This window comes from Schistocerca nitens, chromosome 7 (genome assembly GCF_023898315.1).
Source record: "Schistocerca nitens isolate TAMUIC-IGC-003100 chromosome 7, iqSchNite1.1, whole genome shotgun sequence".
NCBI lineage: Eukaryota > Metazoa > Arthropoda > Insecta > Orthoptera > Acrididae > Schistocerca > Schistocerca nitens.
In genome coordinates, this window is record NC_064620.1 from 373017075 (window position 1) to 373037943 (window position 20869).

Sequence of the window (20869 nt, forward strand, 5' to 3'; positions counted from 1 at the left end):
CACTTCAATCAATCAAAAGGAAGTAGACAAAATACATTAAACAAAACTGTGGACTTACAAAAACATTAGGACTTGAATATACCGTCTGTCAGTGAAGTGCTCAGAGCTATGTCAAATATAATTTATTTGCTTAAACACTGATGAGCCAACACAAACGTTGAATATTGTGCTACCGCAGCACAAAACTACGAAAGGTGACTTGGCAATGGAGGACACAAAATACAGTCCTCTTATGATGCTTCAAAAGAGAGAAACGCGTCTGGTCTAAATAAGTCGCTTATTACAGTTGCAGAAGAGGGATATATTTCAATACCATTGGTAAAACTGCGACTATGGAACAAAAACAAGAAGTAGAACATGAATACCATTGTGTATGTGCCATACCTTTCACCGATGGGAGTGCTTTAAAATAAAGCCAAACGCGCCGTGTGTATATAAAACTTTTGTTACAGTCGCGAAAGACGGAATATTTCTCAATATTACATATGACACCTATGTGGTACTTAAATTAAATGAGATATTGTTATACAGTAAATATTGTATGAAATTTAGGTATCTTGTCCACATTTCATTCTCAACATTGTGGCAACTAAAATCGACCATACGGAAAGTATACGCTATGGACTTCTACCTCTGCAAACTCTTCAAAATTTCTTGCAATGGTTTACTACATTTAATGCTGCACATCAAAACAAAATTAAGTCATTTAAGGGGGGAAGGTATCAGGCAAGAAGACGTGTAAAAATCAAATTTTTTGCCAAATAGTTTTTGTGAAATCGAATGATAAGTGTGTCAAAGCAGTGGGAACACCATGTGTCTGCACAGGCGAGAAGTGCAGTGATGACAAAATCACGCACAGCGCGGATTGCGGGGAGCACGTGTCTGCAGCAGCGAAAAAGTTAATGAAGAGGCAAAGCACTAGAAATTTCATTTAAACGAATAAAATTCGTGAAGTAAGGCACTCCAATATTGTTTTTAAATAAAGTATTAAGCACCGCACAAGGTTTGAACTCATAACCTTCCCCTTGGCAGCCTAACACCCTAACCGTTACGCTACCTCAGCTACTCAGTGTAACTCCATAAGGACTCTAACATCACACGCAACTACTTATAAACACTGTTGGTATGACTATCACCTGAATTAGGAGTCTTATTGCTTGTTTGGTTTAATTAATTAATAGAATATGAAGCAATTGGTATAAAGAATGCTTTTTCCAAACTTTCTGTAAAAGAAAATCTGCTATCAAGACATTGCTTTTGTTCTATTACTTTATTTATGACTGAACGTTTCTAAAACTGAAGACACTCGTCCGTGGTCTGCACTGCTGTCGAGATCTGGCAACGTCGTTCTCTGTTCATTGGCTGACTGTGTTTTGTGACGTCAGATGCGCAGAACGAACCTAAACTCGGCCGCCAAGATATATGACGCGCACTTTAATAGTCAGTGCAGTTGTTGAGGGAAGTCTGGGCAAAGAAACTGTTGAGGGGGCAAAGGACACACTATAATGAGAAATTAGTTACGCAGCGGCTTGTACATAACAGATTAGCGTGGAAAGCAGTGCCAAAACAGTCTTTGGACTGAAGACCATAAGAAGAATGCTGAAATTACTAAAAGTTGTCAGGTCGGACATCAGCATCAGTTCTCTATACAGCAGAAGTCTACAACTTTATTGTAAGATCAACAACTCACCATCCCCCACCCCCGATATAGGGTGTCCATAATTAAGATTACAGTTTCAAAATACTGTGAGAAGAGAACCACTGCTCAAAATGATATCAAATTTGAAAAGCACATTGTTGATGCAGGAAAGAGTGGGCAGAACACCACAAAAATTTGGCCAATAGAAAGTACTGTACGCATCGAAATACACAGCTCAACATGACTGTCCTCATAAAGAATCATGTGCCGCTGGCAAAGCTTTTAAAAAACAATAACTGTGCACCAGTATCCCCACAGATACTCCTGACGATGGTATGAAAAAAGGCTTTGGTTTGATGTCTCTTAAGTGTCTGGAGAAAATTATTTAAAAAATCCAAAAAAGACAGGATCTTTTGACAAGCAATGTGGCAGAGAGAGGAAAGCAGCTGATCCGGCAGCTATCAAATGTGTGGAGACAGCATCACAAGGAGGGGTGAAGCGGTTGTGTTCCAACATGCAGTGCATAGCAAATTGCCCATACATTTGACATGCCTGCAAGCATGGTGCATAAAATCCTACAAAACATCCTGCATTGCTATCCATACAGCAATCACACATGTTCAGGAGTTGCTTCCTGCTGATCTGTCAGCAAGCCAAACGTTCAATCTAATTTCTTGTTCACGGAAGTGGACAATGAATGGTCATGGAATATTCAGCGGACAGACAAAGCCCAGTTCCATCTCCGAGAACATGTCAGTATACAGAACTGCAGAATATGGGAATACACACCAAGCGGTACCATTTCATTCTGCAAAGGTGATTGTATGGTATGATTTGACATCATCATTTATCGTAGGCTCACATCTTTTGGAGAAGACGAGTCCTGAAGGTCCTGTTACCTGTACCGTTACTGGTAAATACCACAAGGGCCTTTTTCACACCAACGTCATTCCAACCCTTCAATAGGGTGGATGTGCAGGTAGTACCATTTTTATGCGAGATGGCGATCCTCCACCCACTGCACAGCCAGTAAAGTGGCTGCAGCAGCGGCATTTCTGAAATGTTAGAATTATCAGCTGTCATTTTCCTACAGCGTGGTCATCCAGATCACCTGATGATCAGTGTGATTTCTGGCTGTGGAGTCAGCTGAAAGATGCTGTGTTCAGTGCTCCAATTACATTCTTGTCCAGCATTTGAACTTGTCCCTCAAGACACTCCGACCTGTAGTGGTACATGTTGCTTCTTGATTTCAACTTTTGGAAGAAAATGGTGGACGCTTATTGAAGATGTCTTGCGCCAGTCTCGAGACAATCAAAACTGATGTCATTTTGCTGTTTATGTGGTTTTTGGCCCCAGGACAATTAAAGACAGGTGTCATTCTGTTTTTTATATGGTTTTTGGCCACAGGACAATTAAAAATCGATTTTTCCCATTCAATATGGTACGACTTTGCCATAGTGGATGGGCTACCTAACAGTGCCACAATTGTTGACTGCTGAGCTTGTGTAGTCATGCACAATGAACAGTACAGATGGTGTAAGATGCAACTCAAACCATAGCCATTGTATCGAAATTCGTCTGTCGTGTAGCTGACCCCAATTACATTAAGACACGTACAGCGCCATCTATTGGTAAAATTTTTGTTACATTTATTTTTGATTCACTACAGTTCTCCCATGTTAATAATATGCAGTTATAAATTTAACATCATTCTGAGAAGTGGTTTTCTTTTAGACTGTTTGGAAACAGGAACTCAAAGAGAAAGAGAGAGAGAGAGAGAGAGAGAGAGAGAGAGAGTGTGTGTGTGTGTGTGTGTGTGTGTGTGTGTGTGTGTGTGTGTGTGTGTGTGCGCGCGCGCACACGCGCGCGTAAGAATACAGATGGATTGCAACAAGTAGCACAGTGAATGTCCTTGAACCCAAAGTAAAGGAAACCAATAAATAAAGGTCAGTCAAAAATTTGAATGGCATTTGCTTCTCATTTCTTGAACTAACAGTCTTTTGTCCACTATTACAATTCAATGAAGTAGTGATTCACTAGCAATTTAGTATAAAGCTGTAATGATGAATGACTGACTGAAAGCCATACAAGCCAAACAGGAACAAATGAATGGTAAGGGGAACAACAACCAACAACAATACAAAAATGAGTGGTAAATTGATTTTTCACCCCATCTGAAAACATTCTGTACTGCAAGATTATGTAACACTTTAAAGTGGCACACAAAAAAATTCAGTTCTCAATTACAGCTTGTGATCTAACCCCCTATGACATTACATCGAAAATGACGACAAACAAAGTAACCAATATAATATAAAATCATAGTTTCTGAAATCCCTTGCGATTCATATATAATTCTGCTTGTTTCAATTTATTTCCTGGATATAGGGTAACCACATATTATCTTTAAGTATTATATTACTATTTATGTAAATAGCAACAACGAACCTGCACACAAGTATATACTTTTATTAATAGCTTGGATGTTGGATATTAACTGAGAAAGCAAAAAGTTATGCTTACTTGTCTTCATAATTCCATCAATGAAGTCTTCTCGAGGAATGAGGCCATCATTATTCTTGTCCATTTTTCGGAAAAGGTCAGTGAGACGCGATTTCTTGTGGTTCATGAATTTCAGGAACTAAAAAAAACCAACATGCAATGTTAAGTACTCATTTAACAGAAACAATTAAGAGACAGATTTTCACCAAAAATTGCTTACTGCAATTATAAGAGCTGATAACCTACTCGTTTGCGCCAATCGTCCCAGCTGAAGTTCTTGACCTTCTCAAGTTCTTGCAAATACGCTAATCTTTCCTGCAGTCTACGTTGCCGTTCCCATGCTAGAAGCCACACATTCCTCCAGCGATCCCATAGAAGTTTAACACGAGGATTGCGGAACTGAGGTTCAGCACCTTTGCTATAAAGGAAAATGAAAAACTTATCTTAAATTCATGCTGAAATCCAGTGTCCTCTACACTTTCATAAAGAAAGGCTGCACATTATGTCAACCCTACTCAACATTTTAAGCTCAAATAGCAATTATCTGTAGTTATGAAGCACCATGTGTAGTCAGTATAACTAATTCTTTTTCAGATGCTTGTGATTGTGTTCCTAGAACTCACTGTTCTTGTTACTGCTGGGGTTTCAGTTCAAAGATTGGTTTGAAGCACCTCTCCACCCTACTCTATCCTATGCAAACTTGTTTGTCTCTGTATAGCTACTGCAACCCATATACATTTGAATCTGCTGACTGCAATCATCTCTTGGTCTCACTCTGCAATTTTAATCCCCCCCCCCCTCCCTCCCCACCACAACAAAAAAAAACACACACACACACACACACACACACACACACACACACACACACACACTTGCCGGCTTGTTCCTTTGTGCCCCACGACGTGTCCTATCAACTGGTCTCCTCTTTTCTCTCCCATTTGATTTAGTCTCTCCTCAACAGTTATTGAATCCACTCATCCAATTTCCAGCCTTCAGCTACAGCATGACATTGCAAAAGCTTCTGTTTTCTTCCTGGCCATAAAGCTCATTGTTCACATTTCACTTTTGCACAACACTCACCCCAGACAAATATCTTCTGAAAAGACTTCCAAACACTGAAATTTGCGTTTGATGTTAACAAATTCCTCTCTCTCTCTTTTTTTTTTTTTTTAGAAATGCTTTGCTTTTCTTCCTATTACCTGTCTGCAATTGATACCTTCTCTACTTAAGCAATATTAGTGATTTTGCTGCCCAAATAGCAAAATTCATCAGCCATATTTAGTGACACACTTTCTAATTCAGTTTCACCAAAAACAGCTGATTTAATTTGATTACATTCCATTACACTTATTAATGTGGATCTTATATCTTTTTTTCAAGCCACTTTCCATTCAGTTCCACTGCTCTTCCCAGTTCTTTGCTGTCTGACAGAATTACTATGTCATCGGCAAACTACAAAGTTTTTATTTCTTCTTCCTGAACTTTAATTCCCACTGCAAATTTCTCCTTGGACCCCTTCACAGCTAGCTCAATGTACTTACTGAAAAACATAGGGGATATGCTACAACCTTGCCTCAAGCCCTTCTCAATTACTGCTTCACTTTCATGTCCTCTGACTCATTTAACTGCAGGCTGATTTTTGAACAAATTGTCAAGAAGCTTTCCTATCCTTATTTTATCCCTTTGAAATTTCAAAGAGTGTGTCAACTTTCTCTAAATCTACAAACATAGGTGTGGTTCTCTTCGACTCATCTCTTAGGTAAGACGTAGATCAGTATTGCCTCACACGTTTCTAAATTCCTCCGGAACCCTAAATGATTTTCCCCAAGGCCAGCTTCTATAAGTCTTTCCAGTCTGTAAATAATTAGTATCAGTATTTTGCAACTGTGACTTATTAAACTGATGGTTTGGAAGTATTCACAATAGTCAGCACCTGCCTTCTTTGGAATTGGAATACTTTATTCTTCTTTAGGTCAGAGTATTTCCCTTGTTTCATAGATCTTGCACATTAGGTGGAATAACTTTGTAATGCTTGGTTCTCCGAAGGATCTAAATCTGAAGGAATATCATCTACTCCACGGACCTTCCACTTAGATATTTCAGAACACATTATGTTCACGTTAACTAAAACCGATTTCAAATTAATAAACCTTAGTAATTCAAATTAGATGAAACCAGTGTTTATTCTGGCTTCTGTTTGTTTTGTACACACACACACACACACACACACACACACACACACACACACACACACACACAGAGAGAGAGAGAGAGAGAGAGAGAGAGAGAGAGAGAGAGAGAGAGAGGGGGGGGGGGGGGGGGGGACTCACACTTTTTAAATTACAAAACATTTTAATTGAAACAAGAAACTTCCATCTAGTTTGAATGTACAAAGTTATCCATTTTTGTTTCCTTGGATACTGAGTGTAAATCAATACATTTGTTAAATCATTACTCTTATCTGCTTTCAGTTACGTTTACTGTACCTTGTCCCATCCTGTTTGGCTCTCCTCATATTTGTCTGATAAAAAGATTTACTTCAATAAAAAACTAAATGAGGTGCTATTAATCTTTCATACTACTATAACAAGTAGTTAACAAAAATGCATTTTGGAAGACATAACATAGCTAACCTTCCTTTGGCAGCAAACCTCGGGCCAATGTGAGGTTGTAGTTCCGGAGCCTTCTCTCGTCCAGGACTCGCACGACTGAGACAAAAACAGCTCATCATGCAAGGGAATAATAAATACTGCAGCTGGTGATTTAGGCAGTCTGGAAACCTGAGCAGTTTGACTATTGTCTTATTATCTCAAATAGTACTTTTTTGTCCATGCTGCTACAATGATTGAACATGTTACCTTTGTACTGGCAGACGGACATGTAGACGGACATACATATATACATACCACATTTATTTGTTCCGAGTGCTATGTCAACCACAAAATTAAACTAACAGGAGTTTTTGTTCTATTCATTCCAACTACTGCTCCAACTCAGTAACACCATAAAAAATTACTATTGGTTTAGCAAACACCACAAACATTGCATACATCAAATTATTTCAGCCTGCGGCACATACTTCGTTATATTACATGCAACAGCAACATGCATTACACACAATATATACTGTAACAGCAATGGCCCATAGGTTGAGTTGTAAGATGGGGTGTACTTCTACCAATCTGACTATTACAACAAGGAACACTGTATAACAAACTAGAAAGAATCAATACTGATACAACAATTGTCACCGCACAAGCAATGAAGGAAACTAAATGAATATGTCTCATTAAAAATTGAGAGACTGGACAGAGACAGTAGATGACTACTCATCATTTGGAACCATAATTAACACAGGCAGTAAAAAAGAAGGAGGAGAATGAGCACTAAGTTACCATCAAGATCCTACCTACAGCATTATTTCCAGAAAGAAGATGGCAGGAGCAAGATTTGAATGGGGTGCACAAGTATAAGTCAACTGTATAGACTTTAAAGAGTAAAATTGACATTGCAAAGAGGTTACGTCCAGAGAAGGAGAAGGAGAAGAAGAAGAAGAAGAAGAATAAAAGGGGGGAGGGGAGGGGGAGGAGAAGCTCGAGGCAAGTCAATAACAGAGGGCAACAAATTGCAAAACAGTAATTTCTTTGAGTCCGCAGCTCGTGGTAGCATTCATGCTTTCCGAATGCAGGATCCAGGTTTGATTCCCTGTGGGGTCAGGGATTTTCATCTGCCTCGAGATGACTGGGTGTTGTTCATCATCATCATTCATCCCCATTATGGTCGAAGGGAGGCAACGGCAAACCACCTCCACTAGGACCTTGCCTAGTACGGCAATGCAGGTCTCCCGCATTGTCCCCTACGCTTTGTCAAGGAGTATGGGACTTCATCATCATCATCAGTTTCCTTGAAAACGTATGAATGAATGAATATTATCACAACAGTGGCTGGCGATAGACATGGAACCTTGTGCACTGTGCTGTGTAGTAACTTACGCATAGAAAGCCAATGAGAGTATGGCAGAAAGAGGAAGATAAATTTAAGTTGGAGAGGGTGGACTTTGAGATAAGGGACATAATATTGTTTCTTTTGACATTAATTCTCAACTTCTTTGACATTAATTCTCAACTACTGTATTCTGCACCCTCTCACGCATCATTACAGGTACATACATTATTCTTACTATTCACAAATGGTGCTTTACCTTTCCGTTACTTTGGTCACGTATTTCATCCAGTGATGATTGGAAAGATTGTTTCATTAACACTGTTTATGCCTTATCTACAGTTGCAGTAAGGATGGTATTGATTAATATTATATGAATCATCTGATATCAGCAGGAAATATTCTTCCAATTCAAAAAATTTGAAAAACACAATTGCTTCATCAGTATGGCTAGTGTCTTAAATTTCAGTGAGTAAGATTCCTTCAATGAGATATACTACAATAAGTGAAGCACACAGATTCACTACATATGGTGATCTTACAGAACGAAAGTAGCCGAGTACTCTAGACTTTTCCAAATTACCGAATATTTCTTCCGACATCCAAGTTTTCACAAAATAGTTATTTTGTGTCCTTTTCTAACATTCCAAACTGTGGTCCAAACATTTCATTTTTCCCTTTTCCTTTCTTTTATTATGATTCTTTCATTCCCACATTATTATTCTCCCTAAATGGATATTGTCCACAGTAACTGAGATCTCACTGCAAAAATTTTCAGTCCAGTTTCAAGAGCAGCAGTATATGAAAATTGATCATTACAACAAAGATAGATATACTCAGTGAAACAAAAGCGAATTTTTCGTAAAACTGTTCACCGAGTAAAATATTATTTTCCAATCATTAATAAGTATAGGAAAGAAAACTCTGAGTTGCAGACGCAACTCAAACGCAACATTGAGTGTTGAGTGTGGTTTCAATTGCCTGAAACTGTGTGTGTGTGTGTGTGTGTGTGTGTGTGTGTGTGTGTGTGTGTGTGTGTGTGGTGTTTATTGTTGACAAAAGCCTTAATGGCTGAAAGCTTTGTTTATTTGTGACAGTCTTTTTGTTGTGCCTATCTGCGACTCATCATCTCCGCTATCTGGTGAGTAGCAACTTTTCCTTTTCACAATATTGTTACATTCCATCCTGGTTTTTCCATTGTTTGAAAAGTAAACTCCCTCACTTAGTTACAAAGAACCAAACATTCTGTACTGATAGTTAATTCTTAAGCCAGCTGGCAGCATACAGATTTATTTCGCATCTCTGTAAGTTCCCTTCAAAGTGGGATCTACCAAAAAAAATCTATAAATGATACAGTGTGTGAACATCTATGCAACAATGACACTGATTATTAAAAAAGTGTAATTCACTTTGTGAACTAAGAACTTTTTTGCATGCAGTGAAACTGCATTAGGAAACTGAAAGATAAGTTAATGTGTTAACTAATCTAAGTGGGGTAGGTTTCACTCAGCCCAATAATGATACAAACGTTGATACACAAAAGTTATGAGCAATAGATACAAGTTTGTACAAAGACTGCAAATAACTGTAGCAGGTGGAAATTCTGATCAGAAGAGGCAGGAGTGAAATTTTGGTAGGGAAAAAAGTCTCCATTTTATTAGAACTGCCAGTTATAACGTATCACTTTGTAATGGGGCATGTGTACAGCATTTCATTAAGTATTTATATGGTTATTTACCAATATGTGCTTTCACACGAAGTCTAGTTATATATGGCAGATTTCTAAACAGTTCTAATAAATTGCCTGTCACTCATGCCAACATGACTGTGGCTTAGCAAATAAAAACTTCTAGGCTGTACACAGACGGCATTTATACTCTTACAACCATCCTAAAGAGAGCAAAATGGCTAACAATGTAAAACAAATATTTGATTGCAGAATACACTGAAGTACTTCACAATACATGTAGTATGAGAATACGTATATGCATTTTTCTAGCCAGAATACACAGTGAACCTCACCAAGGAACTCTCAGCTTGCCATAGGCCAATGTTTTATTTTTCCTGTCCTTACAGATTAATAGCTAACAAACTGCCTAGATGTAATTCAAAACGAAGAATTAAATTCACAGCATACGTTGCAGTGTCACTTGTCATCTGCTCTGGTGCTTCTTTTGGTAATCTCTGTTTCCAGATAACTACCATGTTTTAACATCTTTTGCTGCATTCTAGTTTGTCTTCTGATCTATCTTTCTGGCATGCACTACAACCTATTTAATGTTAAGTACTTTTGTCCTGTTCAGTCACTACACTACACCTATACATTTGAATTTCTTTTTCTTCAAGAATGTACTTGCAGATAAGAGTTGTGGGTAAATGAGTTCAGACTACTTGTGACAACCTTGCTTTTTTTATGTCATCAGGGTATAAACAAATATGAAGAGTGTAAATACAGGGTTCTTGTTATAGAATAAAAGTGCATTGCTTATAGAGTAGTACACACTGCACAAAAAACTCTTTAGCAGACCATCATGTGCACAGGTTTCCAGGCTGCTCTTGAGAAAAATCACAGCTGGTAAGGAAACTATTAACATGGCTGTATATTTCTACAAAATACAACATTCTATAATTATTTTAATAATTACACAACATTTATGTAGGCAGAATTACATGCTAAAAAAGAAATAATGTAGAATGTTTTGTTAACACGCAGCAAAAGAGCAAAAAACTGAAACTTAATGCACCAGATACTTATTAGAAAGGAGGTGAAAAAACAGTAGCACCAGAATGAAACCCAATAAATTAGATCATCATATAAATAAAAAAGACATAGCAGATGAAACATTACAATGACATACATACCTCAGAAACAGATTGATTATGTCATGTTGAAATACATAATAATAGTAACCACCACCATCATTAACCTAATTATTACAATACTTTATTACAGTTTAACATATTATCAATAATTAGATTACAGAAGCAAAAATTTGAAGAGCCATACTACATGCAGAGGACCAACAAACTGTTTAATGTGGCCTGATGACTATCAACTTGATATAACAACACTGAGGTAGTGGAGAAGATCTAGAGCATAACTTTTGATCAAAAGAAGACAATAAAATAACCATAAAAATGGAACACAAAATTCTTTCATCCTTGTAGGAGACTTGCTAACACCATGAGGGAAAAATCAGTGATTTGAGGTACTAATAAGTATAGTTTGCATAATGGTGGTCCAATGTCTCAGAAATTTGATTTACCAAAATGTACGACACGGCAAGCCACTGGTAAGGGACAAATAGGCCCGTCACCATGTAGCATAGCCAATGCCTGAGCAGTGTTCCAAAGTGAAATTTCATAACAATGTAATCACTTCCAAGCTACAACAGAGATTCAAAGACGATTGGAACAACTTCAACAACAGCAGCCAGAATTGATCATCACCTTTAACATCAGAATGGCAGAGTTTCTGAGATACCTAAAATGGTAGACTGGGGTCATTTTGAGCCCAGATAAAATATTTTCACATTTGACTTACACAAGGGATATATTTTGATATATGTTAACCTCTACCATTCTCTGACTTATAACAATAATTATTTATCATGACAATTAACATGCTACTTACTTATTTCAATAACAACAACAACAAAATTATCTTACCGATCTTTCACTGTTCATGCCAACAAGTTTTCTAAAACTTTAGACTTCCATATAGCAACTATTTGTAAATCCTTCAAGACACATTTAGTATCAATGTGTCATATTATACTCTCGAGTATTTTACACGTGGCTTTTCTGTACTTTTCACTCATTTAAGTCGCTGGAATCTGCTAGGTGCATTTCGCACAGCTGAATTCTATGATCACACATTTTTTCCTCACACAGCTTTGTGGTGCTTTACACAGTTGTCGCTGGTCTTGTTGCATTTCCAGAAGCTTATTTGGCACTTGTTCCACTTTCTAGATAATTTTGGGCCTGTATTCTCTTCTTTCGTTGGTTCATCTTCCAGCTCTTTCGTTCCCTTGAATTGATCCACCAGCTGCAGAATGAACTACTTTCTTTCCATTTTCTTGTCATTACTATTTTATAAATGACGCATGTATTTATTATCACCAAGTCCAAAACGATGTTGAAGACATGAATTGGCCATCTCCTACATGCAATCTTTGTAGTAAATTTAATGGCCTTTTGATCAACCACGTCCACCCCATACTTTGTTGCACTGTAGAATGTCACTGTTTCAGATTTCTTCTTTCCTTCTTTGCTCATTGCCACTTCAGCATGCAATGAACTCAGAAGAATTACATTTTTTATTCTTCCTTTCTTGGTATACAGTGACAGTGTGCAGTCTGTGTTGCCAGTCTGGCACAGGATGGTGATGGGAGTGTATTTCAGCATTTGGTTTCTTGACCTCATCAGGGATTTCACAACATATCTTAATCACAGAAAATCTAATGAAGGTTTATTTTCTTTGAACTTCTTAGCAAGTTGAAGCACCGTGAAGAAGTTGTCTGTCATCACATTTCTTCCTTGATTCAGAAATGGCTACATGAGACTCAGAATGACATACTCTCCAATTGGTTGTTTCTTTCTATCCATGTCCTCTTTTTGAGGAATGGGAAAGAATTACATATGTACTTTGTTGCTATACCTGCAACAATCCAGAATTTGAGACCACATTTTTGTCAGACTAGTTGGGCAAGAATTGAGTGAACCTGTATCTTGGTTTGCTTGGTAATAGTTGCTGATCTATGGTTATATCTTTTCCAGGATAGTACGAATGAATATTGTTACCCATGAACTTTCTGCAAATTTCAGAAACAAGAGCAACTTTGTTGGCCAGCAGTTGTTTGGCTCAGGTTGATTTTTCAACAAAATGGAGAAATTTCAGAAGTTCCCAAAATCTGTCCCTTGACGTAACATCCTTGATGAAAGTAGATCCCCAAGATTGTGACTGAAGATCAGCGGCCACACCTTTTGTACAAATGATACCCCAAGCATAATTGACCACCATCAATTTCTCCAGATTCTCGAGTGACACAGACCAATCATTGTTTTTTAGTACTTCTCAGGTGTTTGATGCTATGTATCTCTACATGAGTTGTATCACTACATGTGTTGTATCACTAATAGAGTCTTGCCTACTAGTTGGCAAGTGTAAATAGTGGGAGCTCCCATCTCCTTTAGAATGTTCACAGCCAACCTACTTCCACAAGATAAGAAACTGACAACTTCCACTCAGTTCTGTCTCTAACAACCATCTTTGAGAAGGCATATCACTGAACCTGCTGTGATGGACAAGGTGAGGTGAGAATTTGATATAGATTAACATCTGAATCCTCCTCTGCTAATCCCTCCTCAGTCACAATGTCTTCATCTCCACTTTTCTCCGGTACAAAATCCTTACCTTCACCAGTGAAGTCAATTTCCAATTCACTGTTGGAATACTCTAAGCAAAGTAATATTTTCTTTATCAGAAAATTCATGATAACAAGACTTATTCGACGACATCTTTCATGGACTTATCTGAGTGACATGATGTAAGTTGTGGCAAAGTGGTGTATGCAACCATGAACAGCAATTCTCCTCAATTTACGACTGTTGCTGCTTCATTGTTGAATTATTTACAAATATTCTGTTAAATATAATATGTAATGATACAGGGAAAAAAATTTAAGACATGTCATATGATTTCAGAGGAGAAAAATTTATAGAAAGTCATACAATTTCATGAATGGAGTAAAAAATGGATTATACATTGAAGAAAAATGTACAATGAGTCATTTTGATCCCTTTGCCATTATAGTGTTAAAACTGTGACCCACAGGAATAGACAGCACAGTGTTACTCAACTGCAGCAATCCTTAAGACCCAAACTGTTCTTTATCCACAATATGGCCTTTATTTATGTGAAAGTGTGCAGCACTGTTGTTTCAATTTCGTAATAAATCTCCTCCAAGTGGTCTTTTAATGTATATAATTTAATGACTCAATGAATAGTGGACGTGCTCAGTCACAGACAGGCACATAAACATTATTTTTGTCACCTGGCATGAGAGCACCACTTGGCAGTGTTTATACCATGAGAGCAAATTCCTGCTGCCTTGCCTTTTAATTATAGTTCATTTCTCTAACACTTTTGTGAAAATTTTCAGTGCCAACATAAACAACCATTATATCACATTACTCTTCTTTTCAAGGGCTTCTGAATACTATTTAAAAAGTTTATTGTTAAAAATAAAAGATGGTCCAACACAAGAAGTACATAGAATAAGTGACAGGATAATGAAGATCAGAATAACGACAAAGGGAAGAAGTATGGAGGGGTTTCAGGTTTAAGTCCATCAAGTGAGCTGTACATGAAGAGGAGGAAGACATTGGGGAAGAAATACAAAAAGCAGTTGGATGGACAAAGGGTGATTGTCATGGGACACTGAATACACATATAGGGACTGAAAGACAAGGGTATGAAGATGTACTGGGAGGAGGAAACTAGAAAGGAACATGGAAACAGATTGCTGGAATTCTGCAAGAGAAATGGTGTAGCAACTGGCAACTTCTCCTTTCAGAAGGAAGAGCACCACAAAGTAATGTGATACAGCATGAATCTGCCACAGAAATCTTTCATCAACAAAATGAAAATGATGAGCACTTTGATGGATATAAAGGTATTACCATCTGAGGCATTGGAAAGGTATTAACATCCGAGGCATTGGATAGTGACCTATGGCTACTGGGAGAGGAATGGGGACAATTTAAAAGTGCTATGGTATTAGCTGCAGTAGTTGCATGCAGAAGGATAAGTGGCAGAAACTGGTGAAAGGAGAAACCATGGTGAAATGAGAGAGTCAAGGAGGTAGTGGGAGGGAAGAATTGTGGTTCCAAGAAAGAATTGGGTTAGCAATATAGGAATATAAGAAAAAGAAGAAAGAGGCAAATAATGCAGTGGCTGAGGAGTGAAGAAAGTGGTTGGAAGAATGGACAATGATGGAAGAAGATAGCAAAGGAGGTAACAAAGTATTGTATGGAATGGTCAAAAGCATGAGGAGAGGTTGGAAAGAGGATGCAACAATGGTGGATAGAAAGGAGAAAGAAGTTAATAACAAAGAGACTGTGAATATAGTGTGGAAGGAGAACTCTGAGCACATGCTGAACCCGAACAGATTTGGATATGAGGACGAAAGACTTAAGGTGGTAGAAGTAAATTCTGGGTGGAGGGGGGAAGAAGGACCTGACATGAAAAAAAATGGTAACGCTACAGGACAAGACAAAAAGATGAAAGTCACCAGGTAAGGACGGAGTAAGTGTCAGAATGGTCAAGGCAGCAAGGGGAGGACGGAAAGTGGCTGTACCGCATGACGTGGGTGGTGTGGAATGAGAAGACTCCAAAATATTGGAAGAGGCAATAACTGTCCCTATATCGAAGAAAAGGATTATGAAGGATTGTAGAAACTACACAGGGAAGTCATGCTGATACCACACTGTGCCAAGATAAATGAAAAGACCCTGGAGGACAGACCCTGGAGGACAGACCCTGAATGAGGGCCGGGAACAAACAGAGAGGAACAGTATGGCTTCAGACCTGGTGGGTCAACTATTGACCTCATATTTGCTGTGAGGCAACTCCAGGAGCATCACTATGAATTTGGGGAAGACCTTGTGATTGCCTTTCTCAATGCAGAAAAGGCATTTGATAGCATCTGGAAAGCACTAGAAAAGAAGGGTGTGGAAAAAATAGACAATATGCAGAATGGAGATGATGTTCTGTGGAAGCCAGAGCTGTGTGAAAGTGAGAAATGAAAGGATGGATTGGTTCCAGCAAACAAATGGTGTGGAACAGGACAGAGGATTGTCATCTCTCCTCTTCATCACAGTCTTGGCTGAGATAATGACTAAGGTGGCAGAAAAAACTGGAAAAAGCAATAGTGCTCACAGATGACTTAATGATCTGGGGAAACAGTGAGGAGGTGGTTCAGGAACAGCTGGATGCTTGAGAAGAAACTGTGAAACAGTATAGTATCAAATTTAATGGAATTAAATTTAATGTAAATATATGTGAGATCCTGATTATGACTAGAAAGAAAGATAGACCAACTAGCAGAATACAGATTGGAGGTGAAAAGCTGAAGATGGTGGAAAGTTTCAAGAACTTGGAAAGTGTGATAGACGAAAATGGAAGGAGTGAGAAAGAGACCAGGGAATGTGGCAGACAGGCAGAAGCATTCCTGTGAAGTAATATGAGCCTGGTTTAGAACAAAGATGTCCATCAAAAAAAGCAAATAAGTAAGACATCGAAAGTACTACATCCTAACATTGGCCTATGCATCCGAAATATAGGCAATGAAGAATATAAATGTAAGCAGATTACTGGCAGGTTAAATGAAGCTTCTCAGAAGTAGGATAGGAGTAACAAGGAGATGCAGGATGAGGAATGAGAGAGTAAGGAAAATAATGAAAGAGGAACCCTTGCAGGGCAGATAGACACACCAAGGCTAAGATGGTATGGGCACTTGAAAAGAACAGAAAACAAGTAGATTCCTAAGAGGATACACAAAATGGAGATGCAAAGGAAAAGGACCAAGAGGAAAACCAAGGGACAGATGGCTGAAAGATGTGGAGGAGTGCATTGAAGAAAAGAGGCAAGGACTGGGCCAGAGTGATCACAGAAAGATTGTGTGAAAACAGGACTAGATGGCAAAGCTTATGTTCCAAACAGACTCAACCTGTTGTTAGAAACTATTGACAATGATGATGATGATGATGATGACGATGATGATGATGATCTGTTACACTTGCAGAAAAACAGCATAAGAAGTATAACTGTACTATCAATGCAATAGTACTTATAATTTCCAGACACTGAATACATTTTAATTACTGTAATGACTGGCAAACAACTATTCAGTGGTAGAGCACTTGCCCACTAAAGGAAAAGGTCCAGAGTTTGAGTCTCACATTGGCACACAGTTTTAATCTGCTTTGAGTCTCACATTGGCACACAGTTTTAATCTGCCAGGAAGTTTCGTATCAGTGCACACTTGGCTGCAGAGTGAAAATTTCATTCTGGAACTAGACAGCATAATCACATGTTCCACACCACTATGACCTGTCATGCAAATAATCCATGTAACATGAAACAAACAAACTAATGAACTAACCAATCCAGAGCTGAACGGAATTATCACGGAGAACCATGTTGTCTACTCACCAAAAACCATTTTTTTTACGTTCAACCTGCTTTTCTAGAGGTAAAGACCACACTAAATTTAACAAACAAATCTACCCAGCAATGGTACTATGACCCTCTTCACTTTCGTCATAATGACTGAACTACCAACAGACAAGCAACACAATCACATTGAAGTTGACAGCGAATGCTTAGAATGAATATGTTCTTCCATGGGGAAAAAAATAAAACAACTATATTATCAGTCATACATTACTAGTTCATACATACCACAACACTAAATTCTAGGACAAACTGCACTCACAAAGCAGGTACATACAGTAGCAGGGGTTCACTACAGCTATAGAGACAGTTTAACTTTAATCAGATACTTACATTCTGATGCACCAAATAATGTCTTAGTGGGGAAAATCCAAAATTAAAAAGAGTAAATTCAATCACTTACTTCATGTGTTCAAAACTGTTGATAGACTATGACTCACAGTTAAATTGCAAAGGGCTCTCAGTTATTAATAAATTGGGCCCAACAGTGTTATGAAGTGTCAAAACTTAAACTTCAGGCTCACAATGCAACACAAAAGAGAACTTCAGCAATAAACACACTGACATATTTTGACATCTATGCACATTAAAAGCTACCAAACTAAATAAACAATGAAGTACAAAGACGACAGGTGCGAACTAACCTTGACTTACGAGAGGCTGGATCATGCTCTGGTGATGACTCTCGATTTTCTCTTGCATCTCTGCTGTGAAGGACACACCAACACACACATGCGATCACAAACATGCAAGCAACATTTAGTACCACATATAATGATTTTGTTGGTAGTGCAGACAACAGTTACATGGACAGACAAAAGTTTAAGGTGAAACAAACAAACTTTGTCAAGTGACTCAAATTTCACCACAATCCTGCAATATGAGTGAAATTCTATACAATATTCTATTAATGTGAGCAATTACATCAGTGTTTCATTGCTTGCTATTATCATGCACAAAAAATAATTCCAACGCGCGCGCGCACACACACACACACACACACACACACACACACACACACACACACACAATTCTATAACAACACGCTCACAGGTATTCTATGGAATTCCCTTACAAAATATTATTCTGAGAAAATTCAGCAAACTGAAAACATCTATGCTAAAGGATCAATATATTTAAAAATTTCATCCACACCACCACCACCACCACCACCACCACCACCACCAACAACAACAACAAATGACATAAAATAAAAAATGTGTCCACTTGTTGAATTGATGAAACTAAATATGAGATCACATTCTAATAACGAGCATTTGGGGGGGGGGGGGGGGGGGGGGGGAACCACCTACACACCAAACAACTACTGAGGAAGAGCTGTCATTCAGGAACATTTTCAGGAAGAGAAATCATGAGAGTGAAACAATTCTCATTCTTTACAAAATATGGGCAATAGTCCTTTTTGACCACTGCTATCTCCTTGAGCTCCCTGTAGCTTCACTGGAAGTCTCAAAGCTCAATAACTAAGTAAAAGTTTTTATGTTGCAATTAAAATTATGTCAAGGATACCAAAGTTCTGTTAGCGTCCTTGCACATTACTGCATACTGAAAATGCCGGAACCATCAGTCCATCTTCCTTGAAATACAGACAATTTATACTAAATGCAGAAATAAGTAGAAGATCAGAATATGTCTTTAAAGGATGTTGTCTCAGTCACAGTTCGCAAACAAAGAATGAAATGGTAACTTTTTTAACAGCACTCTGCATCTTCCTGTGCAGTATTACATTCAAAATACATCTTTGGATGCGTGGCAGACACCTCACTATTCAAAGCAGAATGAAATAATTAGTACAAAGGGAGGGAGGGAGCGACAGAGGGAGAAGAGCAATAGGTGAAACATGCAAGAGCAACATTGGTATACTATAAATTCGGATATGGTGTCAAGCAAGTCCCACAATTGAAAGATATATTTTACAGTCATTAATTTCTGAAATCAATGAGTATATATTTACTGTCATGTGATGTGTGTGCTGGCTTCAGTAGGATTTTGACTATAGAAGAGGTAATTACTTAAGCTGAATATGGTAAAATATGGCACTTCAGTTTCACATCCTACTGTCAGTAGTAATATTAAGGTGCTTTTACTGCTATAAAAAGAACTGTAGTCCTAACAGCCGTCATCACCACCATCACCACTTCCGCTGCCGCCACATCCGCCGTCACCACCTACTGTTTCCAGGTGCTGGCTGGGTCTGTTCGGAACATACGCCTCTCTTTCTTTTACTGTCCACCATGTTCCCCTCTCCACATTGTCCAGCCTTCTCCTCTCATCTTGACATGATTTGATTTGATTTGATTTGATTTTTTATTGGTCCAGTTTTATCATATAGCACAAATTGTACGATTGATATTGGACAGGTCAAAGATAAGTTACAATAATACATAGTATTAGCAATTAAAATTAGGTACCAACTACAATTAATTTTTTTACTTATTCAGAAATTCTCTGACAGAATAGAAACAGTGCTTTATTAGAAATGCCTTTAGTTTAGCTTTAAATATTGGATGAGTAGTATCCGCTGGTATCTTATTGTGTAGTATTACACCAATGTTAATTATGCTCCTCTGATAGGTGGTTGTTCTGTGATATTTTTGATGTATATTTGATTCTCTTCTGCTACTATAGTTGTGTACACTTTTGTTCTGTAGCAGTTTGCCTGTTTTCAGGAGATAGTCCCTAGTGAACAAGATAGTTTTATAAATGAATAAACTTGGAACATTTAGAACACCAAGCTCAGTAAAATGGGATTTACAGGACTCCATCTTTTTAAGGCCACAAATTATTCTTAAAGCTCTTTTTTGCATTCTAAAAACCTTTACATGTGAATTGAGTATCCCCAGAAAATTATCCCATATCGGATTAAAGAGTGGAACTGTGCATAGTATGCCTGCAGTACTGTTGTTTTGCTTGTTGTAGCCTTTAAAATTCTTAGGCCATAGGACACAGAAGATAGTTTTCTACACAAGTTATTTATATGTGTGTCCCACTTTAAGTCTTGCTGAACCCAAAGACCCAAGAATTTTGTAACACTTACATTTTCTAGGGGATCATTTTTTAATTGGGCTTGAATATACATTTGATTAGTTGGAGGAATTAAATGAAAATCGACACACTCGGTTTTTTTCAGTATTTATAATGAGTTTGTTTTTTGTGAACCACTCAGAGAGTCTTTTCATAGAACTTTCTGCTGTGGACCACAAAGTTTCTGGACTGGATCCAGTGAGCAATATGCTGGTGTCATCAGCAAACAGGATAGTTTTTGTGGGACTCATATATTCAACTAAGCCGTCCACATAAATCAAGAAGAGTAGTGGACCTAGGATTGAGCCCTACACCACATTTTATTGGTAATTCCCTAGAAAGAAAGGAATGTTTCTTGTTTTATTCATTTTGTTGAATTCATACTGAAGTGATACTTTCTGCCTGCGGTTTTTTAGGTATGAACACAACCAGCTATGTGCTACACCTCTTACTCCTCGTCTTTCTAATTTTTTGAGCAGAATGTTATGGTCCAGGACATCGAA

At 38.0% G+C, this 20869-nt stretch overlaps 1 protein-coding gene across 1 annotated transcript in view; it reads right to left on the reverse strand.

The window, feature by feature from the left end:
* LOC126195243 (microtubule-actin cross-linking factor 1) overlaps window positions 1–20869 on the reverse strand; it is a 503782-nt gene that overhangs the window by 60211 nt on the left and 422702 nt on the right. The window contains exons 85-88 of the mRNA XM_049933770.1: window positions 17966–18028; window positions 6775–6849; window positions 4388–4559; window positions 4163–4280 (exon numbers count right to left, since the gene is read on the reverse strand). Coding sequence (XP_049789727.1) covers window positions 4163–4280; window positions 4388–4559; window positions 6775–6849; window positions 17966–18028 — 428 coding nt within the window. The remainder of the gene's footprint in view (window positions 1–4162; window positions 4281–4387; window positions 4560–6774; window positions 6850–17965; window positions 18029–20869) is intronic.